Consider the following 13,342-nt stretch of genomic DNA (forward strand, 5'->3'; position numbering starts at 1 on the left):
TTTACCCCTCCCTCTGTGCCTATCACTTTCGGGTGAACTCCCCGACGGTACCTTCGGGGTCTTCCCAGAGGTGTGCGTTGACGGGCATATAATTTATTTTTCTACGGCAGGCGTTTAGGTGTCCAAGTAAGCTCTTACTCAGTGAGTAAGTTGACGAGAAACCGCGCCCAACTCACATTACTTGCGGGGTAGTGTCGCGGTTAGGAATGCTCTATTGGGAACTAGTCTGCTCCGAACCCTACTGGCTCCACACGACACAGGCGGGAAAACCTAAGCATCCACAGCCGGAAGGGGAGCCGAAGCTCCACACAACACATGCGGGAAAAACTTAGCCTCCACAGCCGGAAGGGGAGTTTACCTCTTTCGCGACTTCCACAGCCGAGGGAAGATACAAGTCCTCACACAAGGCGGGAAGCGGTGCTAGAGAGGCAGAGTGACAAGAGGCCGAGACAGTTTCCAGAGATCCAACAAACGACCCCCGGCAGTGGCCCAGGACGCTGCTTATATAGGTCCAGAGCATGGTCCGGTACCACTGCGGAGGCTACACTTTATTCAACTAAATATATACAAAACAAACACTTGGGGAGTGAGTGCGCGCCGGAAGGTGGTTTCGCGTTACAGTTACGAAAGGAGGAGAAAGTCGTTGGCGGGAAAGGCGAAAGTTGAACAAAGAGTTAGGCAATAATATTGGCAAACAGTTATATAGTAAGTCATGATAGTGGAATTGTCTGAATATGTGGTTATTGGAATTGTACTTTTAAAAAGGTGCTCAAAAATACCACACAAGTATAAGTATAAATTTAGTATGGCGCGACATCTTCCCCGTACAGAGAAAGACTGTCCCCACTCTTAGCAGATTTAGTACAAATCAATATTCTACACTGTAAGCATTCTTCACAGGTAATAATAACAATAAAGCGACAGGTACACTTCAAGCACGACAATATAACTCACGTCCAATACTCAATAATATAAAAAGTCTGGGCGCTCAGTGCGTCGCGCGTGACGTCGAGGTCGGCAATCTGAGTTCCCAATTGGGCGCGCTTGCGGAAGGCTATTCGCATGTCGGGAATCCGCTTCGTCGTCCGACGCGTCGTTAGCGCTGAAGAACTCGTCATCCCCCGATTCATCCTCACTGCCGCTTACATTGCCGTGGTTGGAACCTTCGTTTTCCTCCGGAGCTTCATTGCCTTCTGATTCTTCCCGTAATTCCCACGTCGGGTAATACGGCTTCAGCCGAGAAACATTAACAATGTCAGTTCTCCTACCGGTTCTGTTCTCAATTTCCCAGTCGTTCTCGGCTGTTTGCCGGACGAGGCGGAATGGACCATGATAGCAATGAAGGAGCTTTGTTGTCCGTTTCTTTGACCTCGGCGGTGACCAAACATAGACGAAGTCTCCAGGCTGGAAGTTTTGGCCCCGTCTACGTTGGTCGTAGCGCTCCTTGTTCTTCTCTTGTGCGTTTCTCTCTCTTTCAGCGACGATTTCCCGTGCAAGCTGGAGCCGCTGTTGTATGATTTCCGGATCTTGAGAGGAAGGCTCATTGTAACGGTTCTGCAGGGCCACGTCAATAGGAAATGCAGGCTCGTATCCGTGCAGGAGGAAGAATGGCGTGTGCCCTGTCGTCTCCTGCTGTGACGAGTTATAGGCGAACAACACATAGGGAAGAAACTCATCCCAGTCCTGATGGTTGGACGACACATACATGCTTATCATATCGACAAGCGTCTTGTTGAATCTTTCACAGAGTCCATTTGTTTGCGGATGGTAGGCCGTCGTGGTCGCGTGATTTGTCTTCAGCAGCGCGAGTATTCCTTTCATCATGGTAGCCACGAAGTGCTGCCCACGGTCCGTGATTAATTTATCCGGGGCGCCATGTCTCAGCACGATGTTCTCGATGAACCCTTTTGCCGCCTCAGATGCAGTGGCTGCCGGCGTAGCAACGGCTTCCGCAAACTTAGAGTGGTAATCCGTCATCACAAGGATGTAACGGTTACCGTTCCTAGACTTCGTAAAGGGGCCCAGGAAATCCATTCCAACCTGCTGAAAGGGGCGTGAAACAGGAGGAATGGGTTGTAGGAACCCCGCTGGCTTGAGAGGAGGAGCCTTCCGTGTCTGGCAGTCCTTGCATCCCATGACGTACTTTGTAACGTCGGAAAACATCTTCGGCCAGAAAAATCTGCTTCGTACCTTTTCCCAGGTGCGCTTGATACCCAAATGCGCTGCCGTTATATCATCATGGCAAGCTCGAAGTATTTCGGGACGTAGGCACCCGGGAACAACGAGCACGAACCTCGTTTCTTCTTCATTCTTTGCTCTACGGTAGAGTACACCGTCGACCATCCGGAATGCCCTGGCTGTTCTTTTTGCCTTCCGATCAACCGGGTCATCCGGGTTTTCCAAATGTCGAATTATTCTGGCCAAGAATGGATCTCCTCTCTGCTGCTCCGCAATGTTCCCTTGATCCGTGACCAGAAGCGGTAGGACAGATTCATCACTTTCCGGTGCTGGATCATAAGGAAGGCGGGATAAGGCATCGGCGTTGTTATTCTTTCGACCTGCTCGATGGCGTAGCGTGATATTGAATTCTTGAAGGAGCAGGGACCAACGGATGAGTCGTCCGTTGGAATTTTTCACATTCATCAGCCAGGTGAGGCTGGACTGGTCGGTCACAACTGTAAACGAACTGCCGAATATGTATGGTCGAAATTGGCGGCAGGCATACACAACAGCAAGGCACTCCTTTTCCGTAGTGCTGTAGTTGCTCTCAGCTCGATTAAGGTGACGGCTGGCGTAGGCTATCACACGTTCTTCGGTACCGTCCCTCTGCACGAGGACAGCGCCAATACCATAGTCGCAGGCGTCCGTATGAATTTCCGTCGGCTTTGTTGGGTCGAAGTGGCAGAGCACAGGTTGAGAGACAAGGCGTTGCTTAAGCGTTGCCATAGCTGTTTCGCACTGGGCTGTCCACGCAAATGGCACACCCTTCTTCGTGAGGTTTGTCAGGGGTCGGGCAATACGTGCAAAGTCTTTGATGAAGCGCCGATAGTAGTTGCCGATCCCTAGGAAGCTTTGGACCTGTTTCTTGTTTTTTGGCGATGGTATCTCCTGGATAGCTGCAATCTTGGTCGGATCCGGTCTAATATGTTCCCCGTCGAGTACGTGTCCGAGGTATTTGATCTCCTTCTCCGCGAATTTGCACTTGTCTAATTTTAGGCGCAGGTTAGCATTATCCAGGGCCCGGAACACCTGTTCGAGATCCGTCAAATGGGCTTCCATCGTCTTGGAGAAGATGACAATGTCGTCCAGGTACGCCAAGCACACTCTCCAAAGGAGACCACCAAGTGCCTTGTTAATCATCCTCTGAAAAGTGGCCGGCGCGTTGCACAGTCCGAATGGGACCGCATTAAATTCGAAAAGTCCTGCATTACAAGCGAAAGCTGTCTTTTCCTTGTCTTCTTCTCGGATACCGACCTGCCAATAGCCGGACGTCAAGTCTAGGGTTGTAAAGTACTTGGCGCCTTGTAGAACGTCGAGGATGTCATCTATACGCGGCAACGGGTGTACGTCCCTCTTCGTAACGGCATTGACTTTCCGGAAGTCGACGCAGAAACGCCACGTCCCGTTTGGTTTTCGCACTAGGACCACCGGAGAAGCCCACGGGCTGTTCGATTCCCGAATGACACCGTCCGCCAGCATTTCATCCACCTGAGCCCTGATTACTTCTCGTTCGTAGGGAGAGCAACGATAGGGATGCTGCTTTATGGGCGCCGCATTACCGGTGTCTATCGCGTGCTCCGCCAAATGCGTCCGACGAATAGGGTTGTCCTTTCTTGTGAACAGGTGGGAGAATTTGGAAAGCAGGCTGTGTAGCGCGGCTTGATCCTGGGCTGATACGTGGGGTCCAAACCGAATGTCTCCGTCGTCTTTTGGCGTTACTTCTTGGGGTGCCACTACGCAGAGCTGGGTATTCAATATGGAGGTGGCCAATCCAATTTTGCTATGGGCGTGAATGATGATGGGCGAGGAGGTTGAATTTGCAACGCGAACGAATCCCTTCTGCTGTTGCACGTTCGTGATAGTACGTGCTACTGATAAACCGTTGGACAGTTTAGGGTACGACTCGACAAGTTGTAGCCCATCATTTTGAACCTTTACTTGCAGAACCACTTCCGTTCCCGATTCGATACGCACTTGGGAAACATTATATACGGGCGTCACTTTATTTACACAATTTGCATTACGCTCACTGAGGTTAATAGAAAAGGTTTCTTGGTTAATATGCAGCTCGCGATTATAAAAGTCAATAACAACGTTAGCGTCCCTACAAAACGGTATTCCCCCCAGAACGTCATACTGGAAGTTCTTCAAAACGATAAAAGATATGGGAAAAATCAAACTGTTCGAAAATTCCACATTCAAAACACATTGTCCTGCTGGTTGTGCCAAATCACCACTGACAGTCTTGATGAACACATGCGGTGCTGGCTGTACAGTCACAGAAGATAACGATGATAAAAAATTGGAAGATATAATGTTCACTGCTGACCCTGTGTCCACTATAAAGTTTGCAACGTGTCCTTGTACATTCACAGGTAACTTCAAGAGTTCATTTTTCGAAAGCGTTGCGGTAGGGCGGCCAGACGTGCCCCTTACATCTGGCCGTTCCCGTTTCCCGCCGCGGGCAAGTTTCGTGGGGGTAGGTCTCGCTGAGCCGAGCTCAGTTGTTCGTCTCGCATTCTTTTATGGCATTGTCGGTAAATGTGACCCCGTCTGTGACAATAGTCACACACGGGCCTGCCATCGTCGCTTCGCCCTCTTCCTGCCGGAGGCCACCGCGCTTGGGTGCGACGAAGATGGACCTCCATGGCAGCCAGTCGCTTTTCGAGGGAGCGCAGGGATGCCCCAAGGTCATCTTGTGGTTGCGGGCGTTGATGGTTTGAGCCGCTTGGTGCGGATTCCACGAAGGCGCTGTGGAGCAGTGTGGGATGGGGAACGGTGGCTGGTGGTGGCGACGACCCTGCGTTGACTGTCGCTTGAGCGAGGCCGAGCTGCTGCAACCCCTGTGGAAAATGCGTCGCTGAGAGAGACATGATGTTTGCTTGGCTGATGCGTTGCAAAGTGTGCAGAAAATCGGCGCACGTCGATGGATTGACGAGGAGCATTTTCTGCATATCTTCTGGGCGCAGTCCCTTCATGAGGTGCCGCAGTTTGCACGCCTCAGTCATTTGTGGGTCCACCCGAGCACAGAGCTGAAGCACGTCGTAGAAATACTGCTCCGGTGTCTCCAGTGGACGGTGTGTGCGGCCACACAGGTGTAAGTGGAATAATTCCGTCGTTTGCCGCCCACCGAAGTTCTGCGTGAGTTCGTGTTTCCACTGTTCCCAGGTGAGCTGTGCTCCCGTTAGCATCTTGGTGGTATACCACTTCCGTGCGTCGCCGTCGAGTGCGAGGTATAGGCACTTAACTTTTGCTTCGTGATCCCACCCGTTGATCCCCGCAACGTGTTCGTACCAGGTCAGCCACTCGGATACGCTCTCATCGGGACCTCCTTTAAAGGTGGGTGCTCCCACGGCCGGTCGTGCTGATGGGGTTGCCATTATATTGGGCGCTTGTTTACTTTTCTTGCTGGGCATGAGTTTTGATTAGTTCTTCTGCGAGTTCGAATAGGCGGTTGAAATGATGATCTATTTTGTTCCGGCGTTCTTCTTCGGATGTTTTGGACGGGAGACGAATCGGTTGTGCGGGTTTTGGGCGTGTTGCTTGCAAAAGGCGGCGACGGCGGTTACGTTTTTGACTCGCCGTTAAAGCGTGAACACTGATCGCGTTTTGGGGAGTCGCTCTCATGGTAGATTAGGGATAATTGCCCCGCACCTCCACCACTTTTGTCGTTTGTTGGATCTCTGGAAACTGTCTCGGCCTCTTGTCACTCTGCCTCTCTAGCACCGCTTCCCGCCTTGTGTGAGGACTTGTATCTTCCCTCGGCTGTGGAAGTCGCGAAAGAGGTAAACTCCCCTTCCGGCTGTGGAGGCTAAGTTTTTCCCGCATGTGTTGTGTGGAGCTTCGGCTCCCCTTCCGGCTGTGGATGCTTAGGTTTTCCCGCCTGTGTCGTGTGGAGCCAGTAGGGTTCGGAGCAGACTAGTTCCCAATAGAGCATTCCTAACCGCGACAAAAGTGGTGGAGGTGTCTCCTCCGAACCCTACTGGCTCCACACGACACAGGCGGGAAAACCTAAGCATCCACAGCCGGAAGGGGAGCCGAAGCTCCACACAACACATGCGGGAAAAACTTAGCCTCCACAGCCGGAAGGGGAGTTTACCTCTTTCGCGACTTCCACAGCCGAGGGAAGATACAAGTCCTCACACAGGGCGGGAAGCGGTGCTAGAGAGGCAGAGTGACAAGAGGCCGAGACAGTTTCCAGAGATCCAACAAACGACCCCCGGCAGTGGCCCAGGACGCTGCTTATATAGGTCCAGAGCATGGTCCGGTACCACTGCGGAGGCTACACTTTATTCAACTAAATATATACAAAACAAACACTTGGGGAGTGAGTGCGCGCCGGAAGGTGGTTTCGCGTTACAGTTACGAAAGGAGGAGAAAGTCGTTGGCGGGAAAGGCGAAAGTTGAACAAAGAGTTAGGCAATAATATTGGCAAACAGTTATATAGTAAGTCATGATAGTGGAATTGTTTGAATATGTGGTTATTGGAATTGTACTTTTAAAAAGGTGCTCAAAAATACCACACAAGTATAAGTATAAATTTAGTATGGCGCGACAGTAGCACAGAGGAGCCCTCGCGGTTCGCCACTTTTGCCTTACCCCGCATTGTGCAATGGGCCGCTCCGTCAGGGAACGTGCTGAGTAATTTTGCGCCATGGGACAAGCCGGTCAACCGGTGGAAAAGCCCACGTCATGAGCAACACACTGGTCATTCCACGTATAGCCTCCTTCAAAATAGGCCATGTCAGGAGGGTACACACTCAATTCAGACACACGAATGTTGAAGGTCGACCAAAAGCCAGGGGACGTCATGAAGGATTGAGACACTGGCTTACTATAAACATATTTAAATATAAACATACATATATACATACACGCATAAACGTATGTTAAGCCAGTGCATGTCTCAGACCTTCAGACACACGAACGGTAGCACAGCGCAGGCGATTATCTCCGAGGCAGACTTGTACGTATCTTGAGTACGTACTCAAAATACAGTATTTTAAATACTTTTTCCGGTATTTTGGTACTCTACTCAATACTTTTTTGCCACAAGTATTTTTAATGTATTTAAAATACTATTTTCGGTATTTGCTACTCAGTACTCAAAATACTTTCCTTCCTCGTCAAGCCATATCCAGCACTCTTCCCGCTGTGCCGAGATTTTCAGCTCACTGGAATTTAACACCCTTTTTCTTCGTTTTCTTTTTTTCGGGAATTCGCGAATCTGTCATTTATCTTCTTGTACAATAGGCTGGTCCCAAGCCTGGCCTTGCTTCTCAATAGCCAGCTTCGTCAGAAAACCGTTCCTATTCATATTGCCAGGTGAATCACCAGGGGATTAGGTACAAGATAATCCCGGCATTTATTTCCTTGGTCATCAAAGCAATAAACACGTGCCAGAGGTTGAAAGACCCGAACCGACATACAGGAAGGATTACGAAGTTTTGGGTCAGAACGTATCAACGAAGTTTACTTGGGTTCACCAAAGTTCACCAAACATTACTTGACACCAAGACGTTGCAAATGAAAGATATGCATGGCTGATGAAGTTTATTCCTTTCATTTGTAAGGCCACGTTCAGAATACGCGTTTCACTTACTGCTAATACTAAAGTACTGTAAATAGTATCTTAAATACTTCTTAGAGTATTTAGTACTCTACTCAAATTACAGTTTTGAGTATTTTGTACTCTATTTTAAATACTTTTTCCGTAGAGTATTTAGTATCTTATTTTAAATACTTTTGCGCAGTATTTTGTACAAGTCTGCTCCGAGGTCGCCTGTGCCGCGTTCGCACCACAACGCACCAAGTGAAAAGACCTCGGTAAATACGCCGACTTTCGCTTATCAGTGTCAGTTCTGACGTGACCATGTTCCGTGGAACACGGTGTTACGCTTTTATCTCAATTTTACGATCGACGCTTGGACACACCAAGTGGTGCCGGGATATCAATTACACCCCACCAACACAACATAGCCGCCCGTGCCACCGACCCATTGACACACACTTAGTCATGGCCTGATAGATCAAGAGATATAATATCTCCTCTCAAAACGCGCAATATCCATAATCACCAGAATCACAGAAATAAAATTTGGGGTCATTTGGTGAAGTAGTTTCGTCTTAGTCATGCTTTCACTAAAACGTCATCTTCTCTCGAAGGTGACGCCGGACATCGTTGAATACGCATGATGTAAAAACCCGAGACTATAGGGAACACGAAGGGACAGACACAAACACGAAGTCTCTTCGTGTTCCCTAGTCTCGGGGTTTTACATCATGCATCATCTTCACCAGCTCGCTTGCTTCCTAGCCATTTTTTCATTGTTGAATAATTCATTTCAATTGAGATCTTACTTCGTGTAGTCCATTTGATTTGTCCAATTCGCGAACTTTTCGGTCCAGTGCTGGAACTCTTGAAGAGCTTGGAGTGGCGCAGCTGCGTGAACAAACGATGTGACAGGAATCAACTCATTGTTGGTCATCTCAATTGCTTAACCTAATTTCGCATTACACAACTTAGCTTCCGCATTTTAGTTCACAGGAAAAGTTTGTGTCCAAGAAGTAGATTTCTCTTGCTGTTTCATACCTGAAGATGAAACACCAACCTACGACGACTGGCTTAGGTTTCACTGAGGCTATTATTACCGTCTGACACAGGAAGTACTGCCCTATAAACGTGTGAAAATTTTTTTGACAGACCCTATCGACTGGCACGCTGCATGATGATTTGAAGACTAGAAGTGTGGTTCCTTTTCACAAATCTGTGAAAGGGAACACACATCCTTTCATAAATGTAACAGACAATGTGACATGCCCTTTCACAAATCTGGTGACAAATCATTGCCTATTAATGGTATGCATATATATCATTAACCAGCGTACTATGCAAGATACTGGAGCATATCACCTTTGAATGGTTATGACATGTGCAAGCACGTGCATTTTCTTCGCCGTAACATACATAGTACATAGTTTGCGTAAGTCATTTTCTTGCACAACACAATACTTTCATTAAGGTAACCTTGCAGCTTCCTTGATCATATGCTACAGGCGGACTGCACATTTTTGTACATCTCAAAGGCCTTTACCTTTCCAGATTCCATTCCCTTCCAAATCTTTTTTCTCGTCCGTGTTTCTCACGGACGAGAGTCTATGTGCTAGTCTATGTGCCGATAAAGTCTATGGTGCTAGAATTTATTGAGAAACCACCTCCCGCCTGGAAAAGTACGCTGGGGATGCCTTAGGAAATTGCCCCCTTAAGTAGTCTGAAATCAACCTCAAGGCAGATTGTTGTTCAATGAGCGTTAGCTTAAAGCCAGAGAACGAATTTTGGTGTTCGGAAGATAAAGCAACATCATTGCAGCCATTCAGAATCGAATCGAATATCTCTTGGCAAGATGAAATCCGTCCTTGGACTACTCTAGCTTAACCAAATGCTTTGTTGGGCTGGTTGGTAATTCATTGCTAGACCGGGGCTCTACTCTACTGTACGCCCCCCTACTCCCCACTCTCCACTCGCTACTCTCCACTCCACTCCACTCTACTCTACTCTATACACAGGGGTGACACAAACCCGCCATTGTTGTAACTACCCTCAAGCGGGTGCTTTTGGCAAAACTGCCATCTTGTCCTGGTCGCACGTCATAGAAAACGTCATTTTGAGGTCACGTGACTTTGTTTACATGTCGTTTTGCCGCTTACCGACATATTTTCACCGTCATAACACCAAGAGATGACCGTATTTTCCCAGCGTAAACTATGCGGTGCTTCTTCCGCAACATGGTAGCCCATTTCACCTTAAGTACATCGCATCGGCTCGGTAAGTCTTAACGCGCGGTCGTCATCACATCTTTGGAAGTTGTCAACAATACGAGGCTTTATGTGTAAAACGGTGCGTTTTACTGCAAGATTATCGGATAAAAATAATTACCGTGATCGAAAAACATCCAAAACGTCGTCAAGAAACAACAACCGTATTGTTTACAAACGGTTTGGCCGCCGATCACGGACGCCGCCATCTTTAAGGTCACGTGTGCCTTGACGTTTGCTGTGACGTGCGACCAGGACCTGTCCAGGATGCATTGCGTTCGCCCAGCACGCTTTGGTCTACGGAGCAAAACATTGGATGCCACCCCTGTGACTCTATAGCTCGCACGGTACCGACACGCGATTACTGCCTCGCCCAAGTCATGGCAATTCAATGCCTCAGTCACAACCAACCGGCGTTTAGGTTCAGAAAAGACTGCCATTCGCGGGGACTATGACGCTATAATCTTGCATAAATAAATTCCCGCCCCGCCTTACCTATATGGAGGTTACGTCCCCGCATGATGCCGCCGTGTTTGGCAGCAAAAGCGTCGAACGCACGCCGAATGCTGTAGGAAAGTTCTCGGAATTCGAAGGGCAACAGTGAACGGTCGGCCCACTGGCGGGCTAGGCTAGCCATCATCTGCGCCGACATCCGGCTTATACGGAAGCCAGGGTCAAGGTACTTCTCCACCATTTCGTATGTATCGTATGCTGTATGCTGGGCAGGGTATGGACTGCCGCTGCCCGGTCGGCGCTGCATAGAAATTTTCGTCGTTACGCACAATACGACTACTGCTTGGCCCACATTCCGAGCAGAATTAGTAAGATGGGAGCAAATTCTGCGATTGCGCGAGACTGTCGGTAAAAAGAAAAAAACGAAAAGAAAAAAGAAAACGCGACCGGTCACCACCGCATAATAAGGGGGAGCAGAACAGCCAGTTACGCAAGCTGTTGGAATAACATATTGCTTGTTAGGAGTTCACGAGCTCTTCCGAGCACAGATTATACTTTGAATTTTTGGCTACTAGTGCACCGGTGGACCTTTTGTCACAAAGCCGTGATTTGTACAGAAGAAAAGACTCACCGTGAAGTGCATGAATGCTGTTGAAACCCCGGCGCTAAACACAAAGGCAGCGTCATCTGAACGTCCGACAACCGGCCATGAGCTGCAAGCGCAAGTAGCAAACGCTTACCCAAAGTGGCATAAAGAGAGCATGGGGTACCTTAGATGGACACTGACACAATTCTCCTTTTTGCTTGACAGAATAGGTGCTGTTGAACACACGACTTTTTCGTTCGGGAAGCGAACCTTCCTCGAAGTTATGAGTAACAATATACGTTGTTGTGGGTTAACAGTACGGGAGTTTTGCGAAGCTCAGAGCCGTTCATGAGGGGAATCTTGGTGTTTTTCTTTTATCTTTCGTGGTTCGGGGAGAACGGTTCGCCCTGACGACACAGCTGTGATCGCTCCGCCCACTTGACCGGAATGAAAGGCGAGCCGCGGCGACATAGGGGGTTCAAGGCTGCACCTCCGCTCCAAAATAGCGGAATGAAAGACTCGACTCAGAGACATTTAAAGGAGCAGTCTAGAGGCCCACAACTTTGTTTGTATTTTTGGTCAGTATGGAATGTTAGGCGGCCGAAAACAGTTTTCTCACAATTAGTGCAACCGTAGCTAAACTGGGACGCCTGCGATAGCTCCCCGAACCTCCCGCGCGCGAAACACCCTCCTTCGCCTTCACGATAGGCAGGTGGTGAGCGCCACAACACACGTCACTATGTGACGCAAGTGGTGAGAACGCTCCTCATTGGACTTGGGATCACATGATCGAGGTGAGCAACGTCGCCCAGGCTGGAGCGTCTGCTACCGCCTCGCTTCGGAGACGCCATGCGTTCTCGGGCTTCGTGATGTCCGAAACGGAGGGTTTGAAGGCTGTCCACGACACAACCACGATTTTTGGGACCGCAGGCACCACGGGAAGAACGAGTAGTGCAGCCAGAAATTAACTGCGTTGGTACAGCAAAAACCCCGTGCTTCTCGACAGTGTGCAGCCTGTCCGACAGTTTTCACCGCGCAGTTGGTTCAGTGGCTAACAGGTGGCGCCACAATACCGCCGCCATCGCTAGCTTTCTGCTGCTGTGAATTCTGAGATTGCACAGAAGCCACGGATATATTACTCTTGTGATCGTAATGTTATTTTCTCAGGCTGCGTATATGCTTCTAAATCATATAAATAATAGAAGTCAACAAGAAGCAGCTCGCAATGTTCGTAGCAGACGGTTTTTCCTACGAACGAATGGGGGGCTTTCTACCACGAACGTCACACTAGAGTGGGTGTGGTCTGCAGTTGGAGCGCTCCGGCCTGTCACCGCGGCAGCGATTTTCCAAATTAATTGCACCGTGGTGATACTACTTTGGACAGAAATATTTTGTGGGAATGCTTTTCACATACTGCTTTACAAGATGACAGGAGTTTTGGGCCATGTTAGATACCACTTTAATGCTCCTTTAAGGGGACTATCGCATCCGTCGCCGTCGATTCCGAAACTATACGGTACCGTTTTACTCCTCGTTCATCACCGACAATGACGCGAAAAATTCGAGGCGGATCATTAGAGTTGTTTCTGTGCAATTTCACGTAATGCATGGCAAGAGCAGATGACGGATGTTGAGGGCATTCCGGAATTCCCTCTCGGGAAACGTCACTTGGACAAAGCCAATAGGGGAGCGGCAAAGAGACCTTAGCGTCCCACCGCCGGTTGAGAGCGATGGGGGTCTGCAGGTGGCGGAGAGGTCTGAGACCGGCTCGTGGAATGCTGTTTCTGGTTAGCGCCGTACGTCTTTGTACAGTCAGGAGCGAAAACACGGTGTTTCACGACACATGATCATATCACCACTTGCACTGGTAAGCGAAGGTCGTCGTATTTACCGATGTCTTTTCATTCGGTATGTTGCGGTGCGAACGCGAAGTAGACGACCTCGGAGACAATCACCTGTGCTCCAATTCGTGCGCCCGGCTTACGTCATTCTGGCTTAGCTACAGAGGGAGTGTGAATCTTTAAAACTCGTTTATTCAATAAGTACGCTGTTTCCGGAAGAGAAACTTGGTCAAGTAGACTGTGAAACCGTGCATCTGCTTTTTCAGTTCACCATGGCAGAGCCGCGATGATATGGCAAGGACAAAAATTGCCGACATACGAGGCTGAAAAGTGAACTTGCAAGACAAAGCTCCGGCAGTGCGAGCACTCACACGGCAGCGGACAGCTACCAGAGTTGATGTTAAAGTCTGAGGAAAATACTTAGTAG

The 13,342-nt window shown here is 49.0% G+C and overlaps 1 protein-coding gene across 2 annotated transcripts in view; it reads right to left on the reverse strand.

The window, feature by feature from the left end:
• The window catches only part of LOC135400267 (glutamate carboxypeptidase 2-like), an 80,461-nt gene that overhangs the window by 22,827 nt on the left and 44,292 nt on the right, over nucleotides 1-13,342 (reverse strand). For both annotated transcript variants that reach the window (XM_064632048.1, XM_064632050.1), the window contains 3 exons: nucleotides 11,120-11,201; nucleotides 10,531-10,789; nucleotides 8,581-8,662 (listed from right to left, as the gene is read on the reverse strand). In XM_064632048.1, coding sequence (XP_064488118.1) covers nucleotides 8,581-8,662; nucleotides 10,531-10,789; nucleotides 11,120-11,201 — 423 coding nt within the window. The remainder of the gene's footprint in view (nucleotides 1-8,580; nucleotides 8,663-10,530; nucleotides 10,790-11,119; nucleotides 11,202-13,342) is intronic.

This window comes from Ornithodoros turicata, chromosome 7 (genome assembly GCF_037126465.1).
Source record: "Ornithodoros turicata isolate Travis chromosome 7, ASM3712646v1, whole genome shotgun sequence".
NCBI classification, from domain to species: domain Eukaryota; kingdom Metazoa; phylum Arthropoda; class Arachnida; order Ixodida; family Argasidae; genus Ornithodoros; species Ornithodoros turicata.